Here is an 18,497-nt window from a genome sequence, read left to right as displayed (position 1 = left end):
CCATGTTGCAACTTCAAGAAGTTCAAAATAATCAGCTTCTATGATCACTCATTATCAATTTAAAAAATGCAGGTGGATGAAACCATATCGGTCTTAGATCTAATCAAAGCTAAGAATGAACCCAATCATCAAATTTTAAAGATAATCTGTCTGTTTGATCCATCAATTAGGTACCGGTAACCAAACCAAATGAAGCCATTCAATAAGTTGAGTGATTGATAATAATTTAGTCGAAGTAGGCCTACCATTACCAAATGACAATCATTCAATCTAAATTAAGATCATTCACTTCGCAAATCGTTCCTGACTTTGAAGCTATGAGAGCATAAGTAAATAATCGTAATGAATATAAACTTAACGGTAAAAATGGATTCATTGTCTGGCATGAATCGTAGCAGTTTAAATCCTATATCCTTCTAAAACCGTCAGCTACGTATAGGATATTAACCTTCCCGAGGTTGATATGGTAGAGAACGCGCGGGCGAATCCAAGCGTTCTTTACCATATCAATCCGAGGGAGAGTAGGTTTATATCCGACATATACAACGCCATTTCACTCTTAAATTTAATGGGCTCTTCCATTAAAAGGCAACAATGATTGGATAATTGCTCGATAGTTTCCGCCAAATAGCGAAAATTACCGAAGTAATCACGTGTAATTACGTGCATGTTTTTGTTTATACATCGCCAATTTGGACTATTGATTTGAAATCAAAAACAAAATGGATAGTAATACGAAGTCAGACGAATAATCAATCCTTTTTAGCCAACATATTGACGATGGAATAGATGTGAATGCAAATATCGATGAGGATCTATCCAAAACCAGCAGAAAATTTGGACCAAAAGGCATTCTTTTCCAAGAATTCTGACAGTAAACCATGATTGAAGTTTTTCGGTATGTTCAGAGAAGGATTTGACCGACTGTTTTAAGTGGACTGTACCCAAAAATACTTTACAAAGGAACTCTTGGGCAATAAATACTTTCAAGTCTTGTAGTGTGTGGAGAAATAATCGCAATGTGGACGGAAAGAAAATTCTGACATGTCTTAGACATGGATAACCGCTCTAAATACATGTATATCGATAAGTACGCCGTCTATTTCGGCCCGGAATGATACAAACTGTACCATAACAATTTTTAATTGTCAAAAGAATAAAAATTTATTTCTGTGTTTTTTGTTTTATTTCGATCATCTATGTCATCAGCGGTTGATATGAGCCGAATATATAGACCTGGGATGACGTCATTAACGGTTGATATGAAATGACGTCATGAACGAATATATCAACCTATGATGACGTCATGACAGGTTTTTATGAGATATAACTGCTATGGACATCAAAGAAAAAACTACCGCCAGTTATATATATGTATATAAACATTACAGAGCGAAGCGTATTTGACGCTTTGCGCATGCGCCACAATGGGATTCCCCCTTTTCCGCTTTGTGGAATGTTTTACCAGTCTCTCAGTTAGTGAAATTGGTGAGAACACCATCCACCCAACGAAATTTTTCCATTTTTTTTAAATACCGTTGATAAGATCATGTATATACCACTAATGAATTGGGATATTGTATAACAGTACAATTTGTTGACCAGAATGAAGATTTGGACATATTATTCAGTTACAGCAAGAGTGTTATTGGCCCTTTAAATTAGTGACACTAAGACTCCTCAGCAATTTCCAATAATTACGACTAGAGTTATCGGACCATATCTTCCTGGATTATGGCCCTGATTGTACAAAAAATCACATCATTTTTTTAGCTTGTTCTCTGTTCATCTCTTGCAAAATGTGGGTGTATCATGCATGGCAACCACTTGTTGAAAACTTTGATCCTTAATTTATTCAAGGGGAGATAAGTTAGAACATTTCTAATCATATCCTTGAAGTTGGATCAGCCAGATCTACATGCATGCCAAGTTTCGTACTAATATTAAAGAAGTTGTCAAGTTGGATTTTACTTCTGGGATGAGAGGTCAATGATGTAATTTTTGAAAATCAGAAATAGCAGTTTGAAAGTAAATGTTTCAAGGTAGATAAAGAAAAAAGAATTAGGAAAATAGGTCAAATAGTCACAAACTTACAGCTATGTAGGTCAATTTTTTCATCAGTAATTGGTGGTTGAGTGGACGTTAAACTTGAAAGATGTCATTAGAAATTTCCTAACTTATTTATCTCCCCTTGGGGAAATTAAGGATCAAAATTTTCAAAAAAATCAACAAAATATAGGTCTAACCTGGAGGCTCGGTGTGCAGGGGTGTCCATCAAATGGGCACAAAACCAGACCCAACTTTTCTATAGTAAAATGTTGCATAGAAGAATACGATGCTAGGTGGTAATTAGTCCGCAATTGGGGCGTTTTCGATATATTCAGGGTTAAAGTTCAAATGAGTTCATTTGCACTGAAAGTGAATTCAAAAAAAATGTAAACTTGCTAAATTCACCTTTAGTCTTAGTGACCCCAGAGGTCAAAAGGTGAAATTTTCTGTTTTTGCGCTAGGAAGATTTAAAGCAATAATATGTCAGCGTAAAATATAAAGATAGGTTGCCAGGCAACGAAACATACACCCACAGCAGCTAAATCATCCGGGCAGTCTTCAAGAGTTGTCGCATATTTTTACTTTTTTCGGTAATGAAATATTTATAATACATTAAAATCTGATTAAGAGTAACAACTCATTAAGTAATTATCAGAAAATCCATTAGAATTTGTTTGGTTTTTATAAAGTTCTGCCCCATGCTAACATTTAATATACGAAACTTTTAACATCATGGATTTTGCTGTTCACGTCTTAAAAATTCATTAAAAATCAATATACTTGTTTGTCTCAAGACCTTAAACTCTGTGTATCAATCTAAATTCAATCAGATGATAACTTTAGCCTCTAGAGCGTCACAAGATTTTTCAAAGTGATCAAGGGCCATAACTTTGGCAGTAATTATCGGAAATCGTTGAAAATCAATATGATTCTTCGTCTCATGACCTCAAACACTGTGTATAAATTTAAAGTCAATCGGATATTAACTTTAGCCTCTTTAGCATTTACAAGATTTTTTGAAGTGATCAAGGGCCATAACTCTGGCATTAATTATCGAAATTCGCTGGAAATAAATAGACTTCTTCGTCTCATGACCATTAACACTGTGTGTAAATTTAAAGTTAATCGGATATTAACTTTAGCCTCTAGAGTGTCTACAAGATTTTTCAAAGTGATCAAGGGCCATAACTCTGGCAGTAATTATCGAAAATCGCTGAAAATCAATATGCTTTTTCGTCTCATGACCTTAAACACTGTGTATAAAATTAAAGTCAACTGGATTTTAACTTTGACCTCTTAGAGCGTCCACAAGATTTTTTGAAGTGATCAAGGGCCATAACTCTGGCAGTAATTGGAAATCGCTGAAAATCAATAAACTTCTTTGTCTCATGACCTTAAACACTGTGTAGAAATTTAAAATCAATCGGATATTAACTTTAGCCTCCAGAGCGTCCACAAGCAATTGTGAACGCCGGACAGACGGGGGCGACGACAATATACGACCACATTTCAATGTGGGCATATAAAAATGAAATGAAGCATATTTTAACATCCTATGTTCTGCTCCAACTGGGATAATGAAGACGAGCATACCCTTTGCAGTATGATATTGGGGAATTTTGCCCAGAAAGTGGCACTTCATTCCCATTTGAAACCATCACAGGATTTTTCAATGGGCCAGTGGTATACACAGGACACCATTTTTTATTCATCCCCCCTGAAGAATAAGACACCTTTCTTTGCCAGACCATTCGGTCCTGCACTCGTGACCAGAAGAATCAGTGCTGGAAATCCTGCTGACAATGTTTCTCTGTGAACACAAAGATTAAACCCATGACCAACTGGTTTTAGTGGCCTAGCACCTTACTCACTGAGCCACCATGGCACTGTCATACAGTCTGTTTTATTCCATGTAAAGACCAAACATGGCAGATATTTGTATGAAATAATACGACCATACATATAAAAAATATTCTGGTCATCAGATATTCCTGTGTCACTTAAAACGACATTAGAGCTTGCATTTCTCGTTATAATAGTTGAAAAATAGATTATGTAGCCGAGAAAACCTCATTTTAATAACACTGTAGCCTTATATCCATTTTTGTACGCCCACATGGCGGTCCGGCATCCACAATGGCTTGTGGACGCTTTAGAGGTCAAAGTTAATATCCGATTGATTTTAAATTTATACACAGTGTTTAAGGTCATGGGACGAAAAAGCCTATTGATTTTCAGCAATTTCCGATAATTACTGCCAGAGTTATGGCCCTTGATTGCTTCAAAAAATCTTGTGGACGCTGTAGAGGACAAAGTTAATATTCAAATTTATACACAGTGTTTAAGGTCATGAGACGAAGAAGCCTATTGATTTTCAGCAATTTTCGATTATTACTGCCAGAGTTATGGCCCATGATCACTCCAAAAAATCTTGTGGGCGCTCTAGAGGCCAAAGTGAATATCCGATTGACTTTAAATTTATAAACAGTGTTTATGGTCATGAGACAAAGAAGTTTATTCATTTTCAGCGATTTTCGATAATTACTGCCAGATCACTTCAAAAAATCTTGTAAATGCTCTAGAGGCTAAAGTTAATATCCGATTGACTTTAAATTGATACAGAGTGTTTGAGGTCATGAGACGAAGAATCATATTGATTTTCAATGATTTCCAATAATTACTACCAAAGTTATGGCCCTTGATCACTTTGAAAAATCTTGTGACCCTCTAGAAGCTAAAGTTGTCATCCGATTGACTTCAGATTCATACACAGTGTTTAAGGTCTTAACACGAACAAGTATAATGATTTTCAATGAATTTTTATGACTTGGAAAGCTAAATCCATGATGTTAAAAGTTTCCTATACTAAACGTTAGCATGGGGCAAAACTTTATAAAAACCAAACAAATTCTAATGGTTTTCTGATAATTACCTAATGGGTTGTTACTCTTAATCAGATTTTAATGTATTATAAATGTTTCATTACGGAAAAAAGTAAAAATATGTGACAACTCTTGTTGACTGCCCGGACGATTTAGCTGCTGTGGGCGTATGTTTCGTTGCCATAACTCTAGAAATAATTTACAGAAATTGCTGACATTCAGTAGGCTTCATTTCACTAATTTAAATGATGCATATGAATTTCATACAGATTGGGTGATAACTTTTGTCGTTCGAGCGTTCTCAAGATTCAACAAAGTGAAACAAGGGCCATAACTCTAGATGTAATTAACAGAAATTTGCTGAAACTCAATAGGCTTGTTCGTTTTACTAATTTAAACAATACATATAAATTTCATACAGATCGGATAAAAACTTTTGTCGTCAGAGCATTTACAAGGTACAACAAAGTGAATCAAGAGCCTTAACTCACGGCGTAATTAACGGAAATTGCTGAAATTCAATAGGCTTCTTCGTTTCACTAATTTAAATGATGCATATAAATTTTAAACAGATCGGATGATAACTGTTGTCATTAGGGCGTTCACAAGATTCAACAACGTGAAACAAGGGCCATAACTCTAGATATAATTAACGGAAATTGTTGAAATTCAATAGGATTCTTTGTTTTACAAATTTAAATAATGCATATAAATTTCATACATATCGGTTCACAAGGTACAACAAAGTGAAACAAGAGCCATAACTCCAGAAGAAATTAACAGAAGTTATTGAAATTAAATAGGCTTCTTCATCTCACTAATGCAAACAACATATATCAATTTCAAAACAATCAGATGATAAATGTAGTCTGTAGAGTGTTCACAAGAAATTGTGGACGACCGGCGGACCGACAGATGGACGGGGGGCGACGGCAATGTACGACCACATTTCCATGTGGGCGTAGAAAAACTAAAGCGAAACATGTTCTAATTTTTAGTAGGAACATTTAAAACTTATCTTTAGGTGGTCTTAGCACTGTACATTTACTTTGGAAAGTCAAAAAAGTTCTTGCATAACATAATCAACACACTTCGAAACCTGTTTCAAAAATACATAAAAACTGTCAAATCGAAATCTCCCCAACTTAATTAACAACAATTGTTATATATAATGAAACTAGTCCGAAAAACAATTGAATAGTTTCATGGTTGGACTTCAGTTTTGTGTCCATTTGATGGACTCCCCTCCACACTGAGCCTTCAGACTAGACCTATATTTTGTCGATTTTTTAAAAAAATTTTGATCCTTAATTTTTCCATGGAAATTTCTAATGACATCTTTCAAGTCGCATCAGTAAGATCTAATTACATTTGAAATTTCATGAAAATAATGTAAATATTAAAGAAGCTGTCAAGTTGGTCTGAAATTCTGGGACGAAATCACACCGACGAATTTTCGAAATTCGAAAATCTGAAATTGCAAGTGAAAATGAATTTCTTCAAGGTACTCAAAGAAAAAAGAATTAGTAAAATAGGTCAAATAGTCCCAAAGTCACAGAAAAGTAGGTCAATTTTTTCGTACGTAAAACGCTTTGAAAATATAAATTAAATCAAAAATGACCACCCAGTTTTTGGGGGGTTGGGGGTAGGTCAAAGTTTCATAAAGATCCCATGGTTAGATTCCTAGAAATCTGATTTGTAGAAAACACAAACAAAATATATAATAATAATCTTAACAGAACAATAAGCTGTGACCCCCCACAGCATACTGAGTCACAATGAGAAAATTTTGAAAATTGAGTTATTGTTATTTTCACATTCTCTAACTCATTACCTTCAATTTGGTGTATAGTTTGTTTGAATTGGGCAAAAATTGACTGAGCCGTGTCCATTAGAAGCTACCCAACTCACAAAAGTAAGTTTTGAGAAAAAGCAAGTCAAAGATTTGGTATGTTCCAAAACAAAATCCCATAGCAACCAGGCCATTTATCTGCTGTTTTGTTGTTGAATATATCTTTCCATGGGTTTTCAGGGGTGCTGAAGATGAAAATCGTAGTTAAAATTTGATCCGACTATTTTCGCAATTTATTTGCTATATTTTGTCGTTTAATATGTTTTTTATTTAGAATTTCAAGGGTGCTGATGACGAAAATCGTAATAAATGCACTCCTTTCGTAACGAAACATCCACAACACATACGGCATAATATTCACATGATAGTGTTATACTGAAGAACAATCTATACATTAGTAGTCTGTTGTGTATAATATAACTTTAGTGAGATTAACGCAGTCAATTAATTAGCAACTTAGTGCCAGCTAGTGGTCAGGAGATTAAGATTGTTGATTGGATAATCATCAAAGAAGCCGCCACAGCTGTACGCGTGTTCATTTAAAACGTGAATAAAAATAAGATTTTGCGTGTACGATAGGTCTATTTTTATTTTCAGGTACCGTGACGTTATCAAAATATGAGTCCCTATAGAAATGTCAATTTCATAGTCAAGAAATGCTTACGTTCACTTTCGTGCATTTTGGCTTTGATGTAAATATCAACATTATTCAGAGGATACTCAATGGCAGACTGAGAATCGTCGCATTTCGGCTCGTTGGTCGTTCTCATTTTTTCGACCCATTGTGATAAGAGAATTTTAAACAATAATATCCCAGATGCATTCCTTACTTTGCATGCCGTATGAAGAAGCGTCGGTAAACGGAATTCAGCTATCAATAAAATTCTCTTTGAAAAGAAAATTATTGGCCATTTTGTTTATTTCCATTTAAGGCCTATAGATTATTTTTTTTAAAGATGATATGAGATATCAAATAATCCCCACTTGGATTAATTATTCGGAGTAAATGAGTTGTCGACGGCTTTATCATTGACCCGTGACAGTTGATTAGTAATAGTATTACTCAATCAATGACACACACCCGCTTGTCGATTAATTTACATTATCAGCCACATGGTTTCGTTTAACACTCAACGGCAATCTCTATGATCAGAATTAATTTTTTTCTGCCACTTATCAGAGTGAATCGCATGTAAGTACCCCAAAACATTATCGCCAAAACCAAATATTTATGGATAATGTCTTGCACATGGTGTCTGGGCCAATCAGCAAAGGAGTTGTGTGGACAGCATGGCAACAGGCGGAGTTTATTTATATTTTTGGAGGGTTTTAAAACTCGATTGTATCCGTTCAAAATCAATTCATCGACAATATTTTGATCATATTTATAAACTAGAGATGCTCCGCTTTACAACGATGCCAATTGTTATGCAAGAGGAATGACCGGTCGTCCCGCTGCGAGCGAAGACAAATAACTAATTTCGCCGAGAATTTTAAGAAATAGGACAGATTTAAGAATACAAGTGTTTTAAAATGTTTTATTGCTATTTTGATCTTCTGTGTCGATAGATAGTATATTGATAGACTCATTTTTGTGAAAATCTCAATTTCGTTCAAAATCAATATTTTCACTTATTTTGTCTTTATCTCATTATTGATTCTCGCGCATTCCAACTCATTTAGATGCGGACGGTCACAAATATGAAAGCTTTTGAATAACCCTAATTAAACGAGAGTGATGAAATTTGTTGTATAATGTAGAATGTTTAAACTTGATGTTGATGTTCATTAAGTGAATGTCTTGACTGAGTTCAATGATTAACATTTCCCGCTAAAGCTAAGTAGAGCTAAGCAATTTCTTTGAATTTGATTCTATCTGATAGAGACTGATGAAACTTAGTGTATAGCTGATAATCGGTTTAATTGCTCGATACTTTTGAAAGAGATAAACATGCAATTAATTAATAGGTGTCACTATTTATTTCGGGATTTCGCGGGGGACATCAGCCTCACTGTTGGCTTATTAGTTTTTGCGGTGGGGGTACCACAGCTAAATAAGTTTGGAACTCATCCCGATTTTCATTATGCTGCTATTTCACATACTTTGAAAAGTGGCTTGTGGGAAATCTTTCTTGAATTCTACAAGGAGCTCACAAAGTTGTTTTTGCGTTTCTCGATTGAAACGTTGTAAAAATACCCAGTTTTCTTTACTGAGATTTGATTCTGTCAAATCATCACGATTCATTGTGCGAAAGACTAGCCAGGCCTCTATTAGCACTTTTGTTGATGAGCACACAAAAGAACTTGTTCCTCAGTATCCCTGCTACGTATGTTATAGATACAAGTTGTAGGCTTGGAGGAAATAATTATTTCAGAGATCACCTTTTCGATGAAGGAAGTAATTTCAAAAAGTGGTTCACCACAGAAAGTAGTAGTATTATTGAATGTGATGGGAGTAGAAATTTGTAATTCAGATCAAATCTTTTAGATCTTTGAAAAATTTGTTTAATGAATCGGCCACGTCTTTAGAATTTTCAAATGCTGGTAGCTTTGTGTTGCATTTCTTACCAATCAATGAGTGCGTGAATTATACACAGTGTTTAAGGTCATGAGACAAAGACTCCTATTGATTTTCAACGATTTCTGATAATTACTGCCAGAGCTATAGCCCTTAACCTCTTTGAAAAATCTTGTGGATGGAGGCTAAAGTTAATATCCAATTGCCTTTAAATTTATGCAATGTGTTTATGCTCATGAGACAAAGAAGCCTGTGGCTTTCAAACGATTTCCAATAATTACTGCCATACATATGGCCCTTGATCATGTTGAAAAATCTTGTGGACGCTCTGGAGGCTAAATTTAATATTCGATTGCCGTTATATTTATACACAGTGTTTATGATCATGACACAAGGAAGCCAATTAATTTTCAACAATTTCCAATAATTACTGCCAGAGTTATGGCCCTTGATCACTTTGAAAAATCTTGTTAATATCGGATTGACTTTAAATTTATACACAGTGTTTAAGATCATGAGACGATGAAGCCTATTTCCGATAATTACTGCCGGAGTTATGGCCCCTCTGGATATTCTAGAGACCAAAGTTATTATTATTATTGTACGATTTATATAGCGCTTCATTACATGTGAAGTGTTTCTAAGCACATTTCACAAACATATACTTCAAACACACAGAAACAATCAAAATCAGGAGAACATAATTTAACACAGCTGCCTGTTAGGCGCTATTATTCAAAGGTTTATATCCAACAAATCAACCGGCTAATCTCTATATTGAACTCAGTCGAGGTATTACCTGATGAACACCTACACCAAGTAGAGTTCAAAAATAAAAAACGAAGTTTAAAAGAATCAACTTCATTAACAAAAATGAAACAATCAAAAAGTAAACAGATAAATCAAATTTAAACAAAACAAAGAAAATGAAAAGAGCAGTTCATTACCATTCTACATTAACAAAATAAACGAAAACAACTTGTGAAAATCTTTTCAAAAAATAAGAGCAAAGTAACACTAATGTAATATGTACTCAGATTGATTTAACATTTAATTAAGAAAACAAAATCAAAATACCAACGCTAGATAATTTCCTGGCTTGGATTCAATCGAATTTAAAACAGGCCAGTCAATTTAGTTCATAGACGGTAACTGTCTTGTTAAAATTTGTCACATTTTTGTACATATTGAAAGAAACTGAACCATTTTTGGACTGATATTCATATTAGAGATTCAACTTTTACAAGGGCCACAATCTTTGAAAAAAGTCGAAAAATCGTTATATCTGTAAATCTGCTTCTAATAGTATAAGGGAGGTAAAACTGTTCAATGGATCTTTCTGAAACTTCTGGTACAGGAAGTTAAGTTCCCATACCACTTGTTAAATCTATCCCGAAAGTTATCATCTGATTGACTTGTTTAACTTCGGCAGAGGTGATTTTTTTGCCACTTTAATGGTTATTCCAGAAAGTCAAAACTCAATTTAAAATCGATTTTATAGACGGGTAATTAACTGTACTCCTTCTATAATTGTCTCTGTAATTGTCTCGAATAAATGACTGGTGCAAACAAACGATTGCTGATGGAATCATTAAAGTTTTAGATGCAATTGGGGAAAAAAAAACAAGCCAACAGTGAGGCTGATGTCCCCCACCGAAATCCCGAAATAAATAGATGACGCATATTAATTAATTGCATGTTTATCTTTTTCAAAAGCATCCAGCGATCAAACTGATTATCAACTATAACACTAAGTTTCATCACTCTCTATCAGATAGAATCAAAGTCAAAGAAATTGCTTAGCTCTACTTAGCTTTAATGAACATCAACATCAAGTTTAAACATTCTACCTCAATTAAAAGCAGAGTTGTTATGTTCCAAAGTCTTGACCACTCAAACTGCTTATCGCTCCTTAGCCTTAGCAGAAAATTCTCATCAAACTTAGTCATGGTAATGATATAATGAATCTATACTCAGAGTTTCCCAGCTCTCACTTAATTATAACAAAGTTATTGTGTCCAAAAGCATCAACCAATCAGATTGCTTATCTATGCTTACCGTAAGCAGACAAGGTTTATCATCGAACTCCATCAAGGCATTCTACCTCAATTAGAAGGAGAGTTATTGTGTTTCAAAGTCTCGACCAATCAAATTGCTTACCCTCAGCAGAAAATGGTTATTATCAAACTTAGTTAAGGTACTGATGTGATGAAACTATACACCACGTTTGATCACTCTCACTTAATTGGAACTGAAGTTATCGTGTCCCAAAGCATTAACCTATCAAATTGCTTACCTCTGCTTACCCTAAGCAGAAAGTGCTCATCTTCGAACTCCATCCAAGCGTTGACCTAATAAACACATTAATTGTACAGGGTGGTCTTAAATTTTTCACCACGATTGTAGTGTGAAGTCTGTTAGTAGGTGAATGTTTTATTACCTTACAATAAATTTTTAATTCTCAAAACCTATGTTTTAATTTACTTTAAGGAAAAATTAAAGTTAGTTACAGTATTGGGGGCAGGCTTACTTGTTGGTACAGCATTATCGGTTATCATTCCAGAAGGTGTTCATGCTATGTATTCAAGTGGAAGTGAGTATATCATTTAGCACCCACTACTTTTATTATCCTGAACAGTAGGACGTTAAACCTCATTTCATTTCATTTATTATCCTACAAAATTTCAGTCATAAATTATTTTTATACGTCCACATTTTCATGTGGCCATATTATGTCGTCGCCCTGTCTGGCATTAATTAGCTCATTCGGACCAGATTCTTTAGTGATATGCTTCTAAGTTAACGGTTCGTTAATTCATTCATTCTTGGCATTTCATTTCTTTATCCGTCCCTAATTTGACAGGTAACGAAACGACCTATTCCAAACTGGTTGATGATTTGTTCTGACATAAATAATTAAAAACATACCTTTTGGATTTTTAAATACAAAATAAGTTAAATTATTTAACAAGTCAGTCATAGAATTTACTACACACATGGTCGTTTCTCTATCCGTGAGGGAAGATAGTACCAATGCCATGGCAATAGCCTGTATATGTTATTGTCGTCAACTTTGAACCCATCATCGGCCCATGGCATCATGATAATATAAATACTTCTATTATACGCCCACATGGAAATGTGGTCATATATTGCCGTCACCCCTGTCCGTCCGTCCGTCCGTCCATCATCCACAATTTCTTGTGAACACTCTACAGACTACATTTATCATCTGATTGTTTTGAAATTGATATATGTCGTTTGCATTAGTGAGATGAAAAAGCCTATTTAATTTCTTCTGAAGTTATGGCCCTTGTTTCACTTTGTTGCACCTTGTGAAAAAGTTATTATCCAAACTGTATGAAATTTATATGCATCATTTAAATTAGTAAAACAAAGAATCCTATTGAATTTCAGCTATTTCCTTTAATTACATCTAGAGTTATGGCCCTTGTTTCACTTTGTTGAATCTTGTGGACGTTCTCTAATGACAACAGTTATCATCCAATCTGTTTGAAATTGATATGTATCATTTAAATTAGTGCAACGAAGAAGCCTATTAAAATTCAGCAATTTCCGTTAATTACACCGTGAGTTATGGCCCTTGTTTCACTTTGTTGTACCTTGTGAATGCACTAACGACAAAAGTTATTATCCAATCTGTATGAAATTTATATATATCGTTTAAATTAGTAAAACGAACAAGCCTATTGAGTTTCAGCAAATTTCTGTTAATTACATCTAGAGTTATGGCCCTTGTTTCACTTTGTTGAATCTTGTGAATGCTCTAATACCTACAGTTAGATCATCCGATCTGTTTGAAATTAAATTGATATGTATCATTTAAATTTGAATAGCAGTAAAATTTAGCGTCTTGGTTATTACAGCAGCTTTAGAAATTACGTTCGTTTTATTTTTATACGTCCACATTCATAATGTGGACGTATATTGCCGTCACCCCTGTGTGTGTGTGTGTGTGTGTGTGTGTCTGTGTGTCGCCTACAGGCCACAATTCTTAAGTGATCATCTTCAAACTTTACATACTTATTCCTTATACCCTAAGGATGATCCCTATTGTTTTTGGTGCATGCCCGACCCCCAGGGGCAGAGCCACGCCCATTTGTTGTATTTCTTTGTTTTTCATCTACAGGCCGCATTACTTAACGTATCATAATGAAACTTTGCATACTTATTCTTTGTACCCTAAGGAACATTCCTATCGTTTGGGTTGCATGCCCTACCCCCAGGGGCAGAGCCACGCTCATTTTCTTTTTGTGTGTCGCCTAAAGGCCACAATTCTTAAGTGATCGTCTTGAAACTTTACACACTTATTCCTAATACCCTATGGATGATCCCTATTGTTTTTGGTGCATGCCCGATCCCCAGGGGCAGAGCCACGCCCATTTCTTGTATTTGTTTGTTTGTCGTCTACAGGCCGCATTTATTAACGTATCATCTTGAAACTTTGCATACTTATTCTTTGTACCCTAAGGAACATCTCTATCTTTTGGGGTGCATGCCCAACCCCCAGGGGCAGAGACACACCCATTTCCTTTTTGTGTGTCTGCGTGCCGCCTACAGGCCACAATTCTTAATGGATCATCTTGAAAAAATTTCGTATGAATTCGTTATACCCTATGGATGATCCCTATTTTTTTGGTGCATGCTCGATCCCCATGGGCAGAGCAACGCCAATTTCTTGTATTTGTTTGTTTGTCGTCTACAGGCCGCATTTCTTAACGTATCATCTTGAATCTTTGCATACTTATTCTTTGTACCCTAAGGAAATTCCTATCGTTTGGGGTGCATGCCCAACCCCCAGGGACGGAGTTACGCCCATTTCTTGTATTTGTTTGTTTGTCGTCTACAGACTGCATTTCTTAACGTATTATACTGAAACTTTGCATACTTATTCTTTGTACCCTAAGGAACATCCCTGTCGTTTTGGGTGCCATGCCCTACCCCCAGGGTCAGAGCCATGCCCATTTTCTTTTTGTGTGTCTGTGTGTCGCCTACAGGCCACAATTCTTAAGTGATCATCTTGAAACTTTACACACTTATTCCTTTAACCCTATGGATGATCCCTATTGTTTTTGGTGCATGCCCGACTCCCTTGGACAGAGCCACGCCCAATTCTTGTATTTGTTTGTCATCTACAGGCCGTAATTCTTAACAGATCATTTTGAAACTTTGCATACCTATTCCTTATACCCCAAGGATGCTCCCTATTGTTTTTTGGTGATTGCCCAACCCCCAGGGACAGAGCCACACCCATTTGTTCTTTGTGTCTCTGTGAGTTGCCTACAGGCCACAATTCCTAATCGTCTTTGAACTAGGGATATGTATTCCTTATAGCCTAAGGACGACAACTGCTTGTCCCGCCCCCCAGGGGCAGAGCCACGCCCAATTTTTGTGTTTATCGTTTACAGGCCGGAGTTCTGAATGGATCAACTTTGTACTTGACATATGTATTCCTTATAGCCTAAGGGTGTCAACTATTGATTTTGGTGAATGCCCCGACCCCCAGGGGCAGATCAAAGCCCAATTTTTGCCTTTAGAGCCCGAAGGCCACAATTCTGAATGGATTATCTTGGAACTTGGAACACTTATTTCTTATACGCTAAGGACGGCACCTATTTATATTGTTCCATATCCAACGGCCAGGGGCAGAGCCACACCCATTTTTTGTATTTATCGTCTACAGGCTGCAATTCTGAATGGATCATCTTGGAATTTTGCATATTTATTCCTTATACCGTAAAGACAGCAACTATTTATTTTGGTGCTTGCTCCGACCTCCTGGGACAGTGTCACACCCACTTTTTGGTTAGTATTTTGTCTGTAAATTTGGCAAAACAAACCTAGCCGTCTTTGCCTTTTATCATATTACAACCATTTCATTTTTCATTCTCTTCATTTTAAAAAGTACCATATCAATCAATGCTGGAATGTGGACGTATATTGCTTTATCATTAACTGTACCGTTAAGAGCGGCATCTTTTGGTTTTGTACAAATAATATCTCTGAATCACTTTCATTAGCAGGAACATGATACTAGCAGTAGTTTCATTTTACTTTTACAAGCTTCTTAAAACAATTGTTGAGCTGGCTAACGTGCTTTTTTCTAAATTCAATTTCTTGTTCCAGCTTTCTGTTATGTTTCGTAAAAAGGTAGTCTTGATTATCCCGACCTGTCAATCAGACGTAGAATGGTTGGTACACTGGTTAAGCGAGACTAATTTCAAAACAAGAGCACGTAACCTATCTTTTTGTCAAAAGTATCTGGATGTTATGGACGAAACTTGGAACCAGTTTCAGTATATTATTTATAGATGATTAAATGGTCATAGCTTATTAAGTACAACATGATCGTTTATTTAGTGACTATAATTGTGTGAAACTGATTTAAGGCTTGATATATATATATAAATATTGTGCCGTAAACTGGGCTAATGAAGACGGGCATACACCATACAGTGTGCTATGAGGGAAATTTTGCCAGGGCAGCGGTACTACGGCCTACTCTTATATCGAATTCCAACTGCCAAGGGATCATTTACGTGCACGCCAATGTGCACATGTGACCTCGGTTTTTCGTCCCATCCGAACGACTAGAAAGCAGTCCTTGTCAGGCCCTCCGTCTTGCATCACTGACAAGGGGAAACCACGCTGGAAAATCTGGATGAACTTTCTTGGCCAATGCAGGGATCGAACACCCGACCTCCAGGCTAATGAGCCAACGTCTTACCCACTTAGCCACGTGATCCCCCTAATTACAGCTAGAGTTATGGCCCTTGTGCCTTGTGTCATTTTGTTGAATCTTGTGAACGCTTGAACGACAAAAGAAAAGTTACTTTTAATAAGAAATAAACTGTTCTTTGAAAATAAAAAAAGTAGTTCCTTTTCAACTGACCAATCAAATTCATGTAAAGCGATATCGCAGTAGATTATGAAATATATCACAAAAGCGATATCTACTGTAGAATGTATTATTGGGTGATAATTAATGATGAGTGTCTGGTAGTAGAACAATAAAAGTTAATTGATATGTGGGAATCTTATCAATGGCGGTGAAGTGGTCCATTGTTATGTTAGTCATTAACTATTTGAACACCCAAGTATTGTCCAGGTGTCATAGGAATTTTCTAGAACAAAAGATTATTATGATCTTCGAAAAAAGGGCAATCGGATATCAAGTACTGCTCTTCGAATCCAACCAAGTTTTAAATTAAATAAAAACAGCATAGAAATTACGTAAATCCTCAATAACAATGTACGGGTCGTAAGAACCAGCGGTTGGCAGGCAAGATACGCCCACATTTTGCAAGAGATGGATAGAGAACAAGCTAAAAACAACTAAAAACAGTTTACAAACCAATCGTTTCACCTTCGTTTTTATAAGGGTAGATAACCATATTCATGTCCATTTACTGAATGATTTATGTAAATAATGTATATATTTATAATTTATTTATATTTAATTGTATTATCAAAATCTGTAGTATGTGTTGTTGATTTCAAATATGTAAACATCTATAAGTTTGACTTTTGTTATTATTACTATTCGTTCTTTGTCTGAAATATGTCATTCTGTTATGTTTATTATTATTGAACTGATACTTGGCAATTTGATTCACAATAACTTGTGTACAATATCACTTGGACATAAAATTCCGGGAACGAACGAACGAACGATTCTAAATAAAACTAATGACCCTACATTATTATATGAACGTCTGGTCTTAATTAACATAATATATAATTGGTTGTTAATAATTACGCATTAAGAATAGGCCAACTTCTAACATTGTCCGATGAGAGTTACTTACCTTTGCCAACTTCCTTTTCAAATAACAATTTATGGGATTGGTCGATAAAAATAGCACAATCATCAAGGGCGGATAACTTGAAAACGTGTCTCCTGCATAGATTAACCCAGGGTATAGTAGAGTAGAACAGAATGACTACACTGGGTAACCGAGAATGGGTGGCTAAGTCGGTAAGACGCTCGCTCGCTAGCCTGGAGGTCGGGTTTTCGATCCCTGCATTGGCCGAGAAAGTTTATCCAGATTTTCCGGTGTGGTTCCCCCTTGTCAGTGATGCAGGACGGAGGGCCTGACAAGGACAGCTGTCTAGTCGTTCGGATGGGATGAAAAACCGAGGTCCCGTGTACACATTGGCGTGCACGTAAAAGATCCCATGACAGTTGGAGCAAAATTTCCCTCATAACACACTGTATGGCGTATGCTCGTCTTAATTAGTCCAGACGGAGCAGAACAGTGACGTTAAACCCCATTTCATTTCATTTCATTTTGTTTTGAACGATTAAATTTATAATTTTTATTTTGTAGGAAGACATGGCGCTAGTTATCATCATGTTGAAAAATTAGCGCCTGAGACTATTAGGAGGAATGCAAACATCAAATTAATACATTCCAATGTTAAAGAAGATGGTCTTGAAGATTCCCATCATGATATGTCTGAAGAGCACAGTCGTATTGGCATTAGCTTGGTGGCTGGTTTTATATTTATGTTATTAGTTGACCAGTTAGGTGGTTCACATTTTCATGCTGCTTCAGGTAAATCAACAGAAACTAACGTTTCACATTTAAATTGTCTTCACCATTGTCTATCAGTAGCTAGTCCGTCCACTTTTTGAGTTGAGCACTCTGCATGTTTTCGGTCTTCTGTCCTTGTACTCTGGTGACTTCTAATGTTGTGTAATCTGAAAGTAGTGTCCAGAAAAATAAAATTACAGACATAAAATGTGGTCGTATGTTGTTGTCGCCCCCGTCCGTCGGTCCGTCTGTCCGGCGTCCACAATTGCTTGTGGATGCTCTATAGGCTAAAGTTAATATCTGATTGACATTAAATTTATACACAGTGTTTGAGGCCATGAGATGAAGAAGCCTATTGATTTTCAACAATTGCCGAAAATTACTGCCAGAGTTATGGCCCTTGATCACTTCAAAAAATCTTGTGGACGCTCTATAGGTCAAAGTTAATATGCAATTGACTTTAAATGTATACAGTGTTTAAGGTCATGAGACGAAGAAGCCTATTGATTTTCAGTGATTTCCGATAATTACTGCCAGAGTTATGGCCCTTGATCACTTTGAAATATCTTGTGGACGCTCTAGAGGCTAAAGTTAATATCCGATTGACTTTAAATTTATACATTATACACAGAAGCCAA

General features: G+C 35.9%; 1 protein-coding gene across 1 annotated transcript in view; it reads left to right on the top strand.

The window, feature by feature from the left end:
• Positions 1–18,497, top strand: part of LOC126821189 (zinc transporter ZIP9-B) — a 224,699-nt gene that overhangs the window by 22,269 nt on the left and 183,933 nt on the right. The window contains exons 2-3 of the mRNA XM_050549598.2: positions 11,792–11,894; positions 17,653–17,880. Coding sequence (XP_050405555.1) covers positions 11,792–11,894; positions 17,653–17,880 — 331 coding nt within the window. The remainder of the gene's footprint in view (positions 1–11,791; positions 11,895–17,652; positions 17,881–18,497) is intronic.

Source organism: Patella vulgata, chromosome 5 (assembly GCF_932274485.2).
Source record: "Patella vulgata chromosome 5, xgPatVulg1.2, whole genome shotgun sequence".
In the NCBI taxonomy this organism is placed as follows: Eukaryota; Metazoa; Mollusca; class Gastropoda; family Patellidae; genus Patella; species Patella vulgata.
The sequence above is the reverse complement of the archived record's forward strand: the minus strand, read 5'-3'. Positions and strand labels throughout refer to the sequence as shown.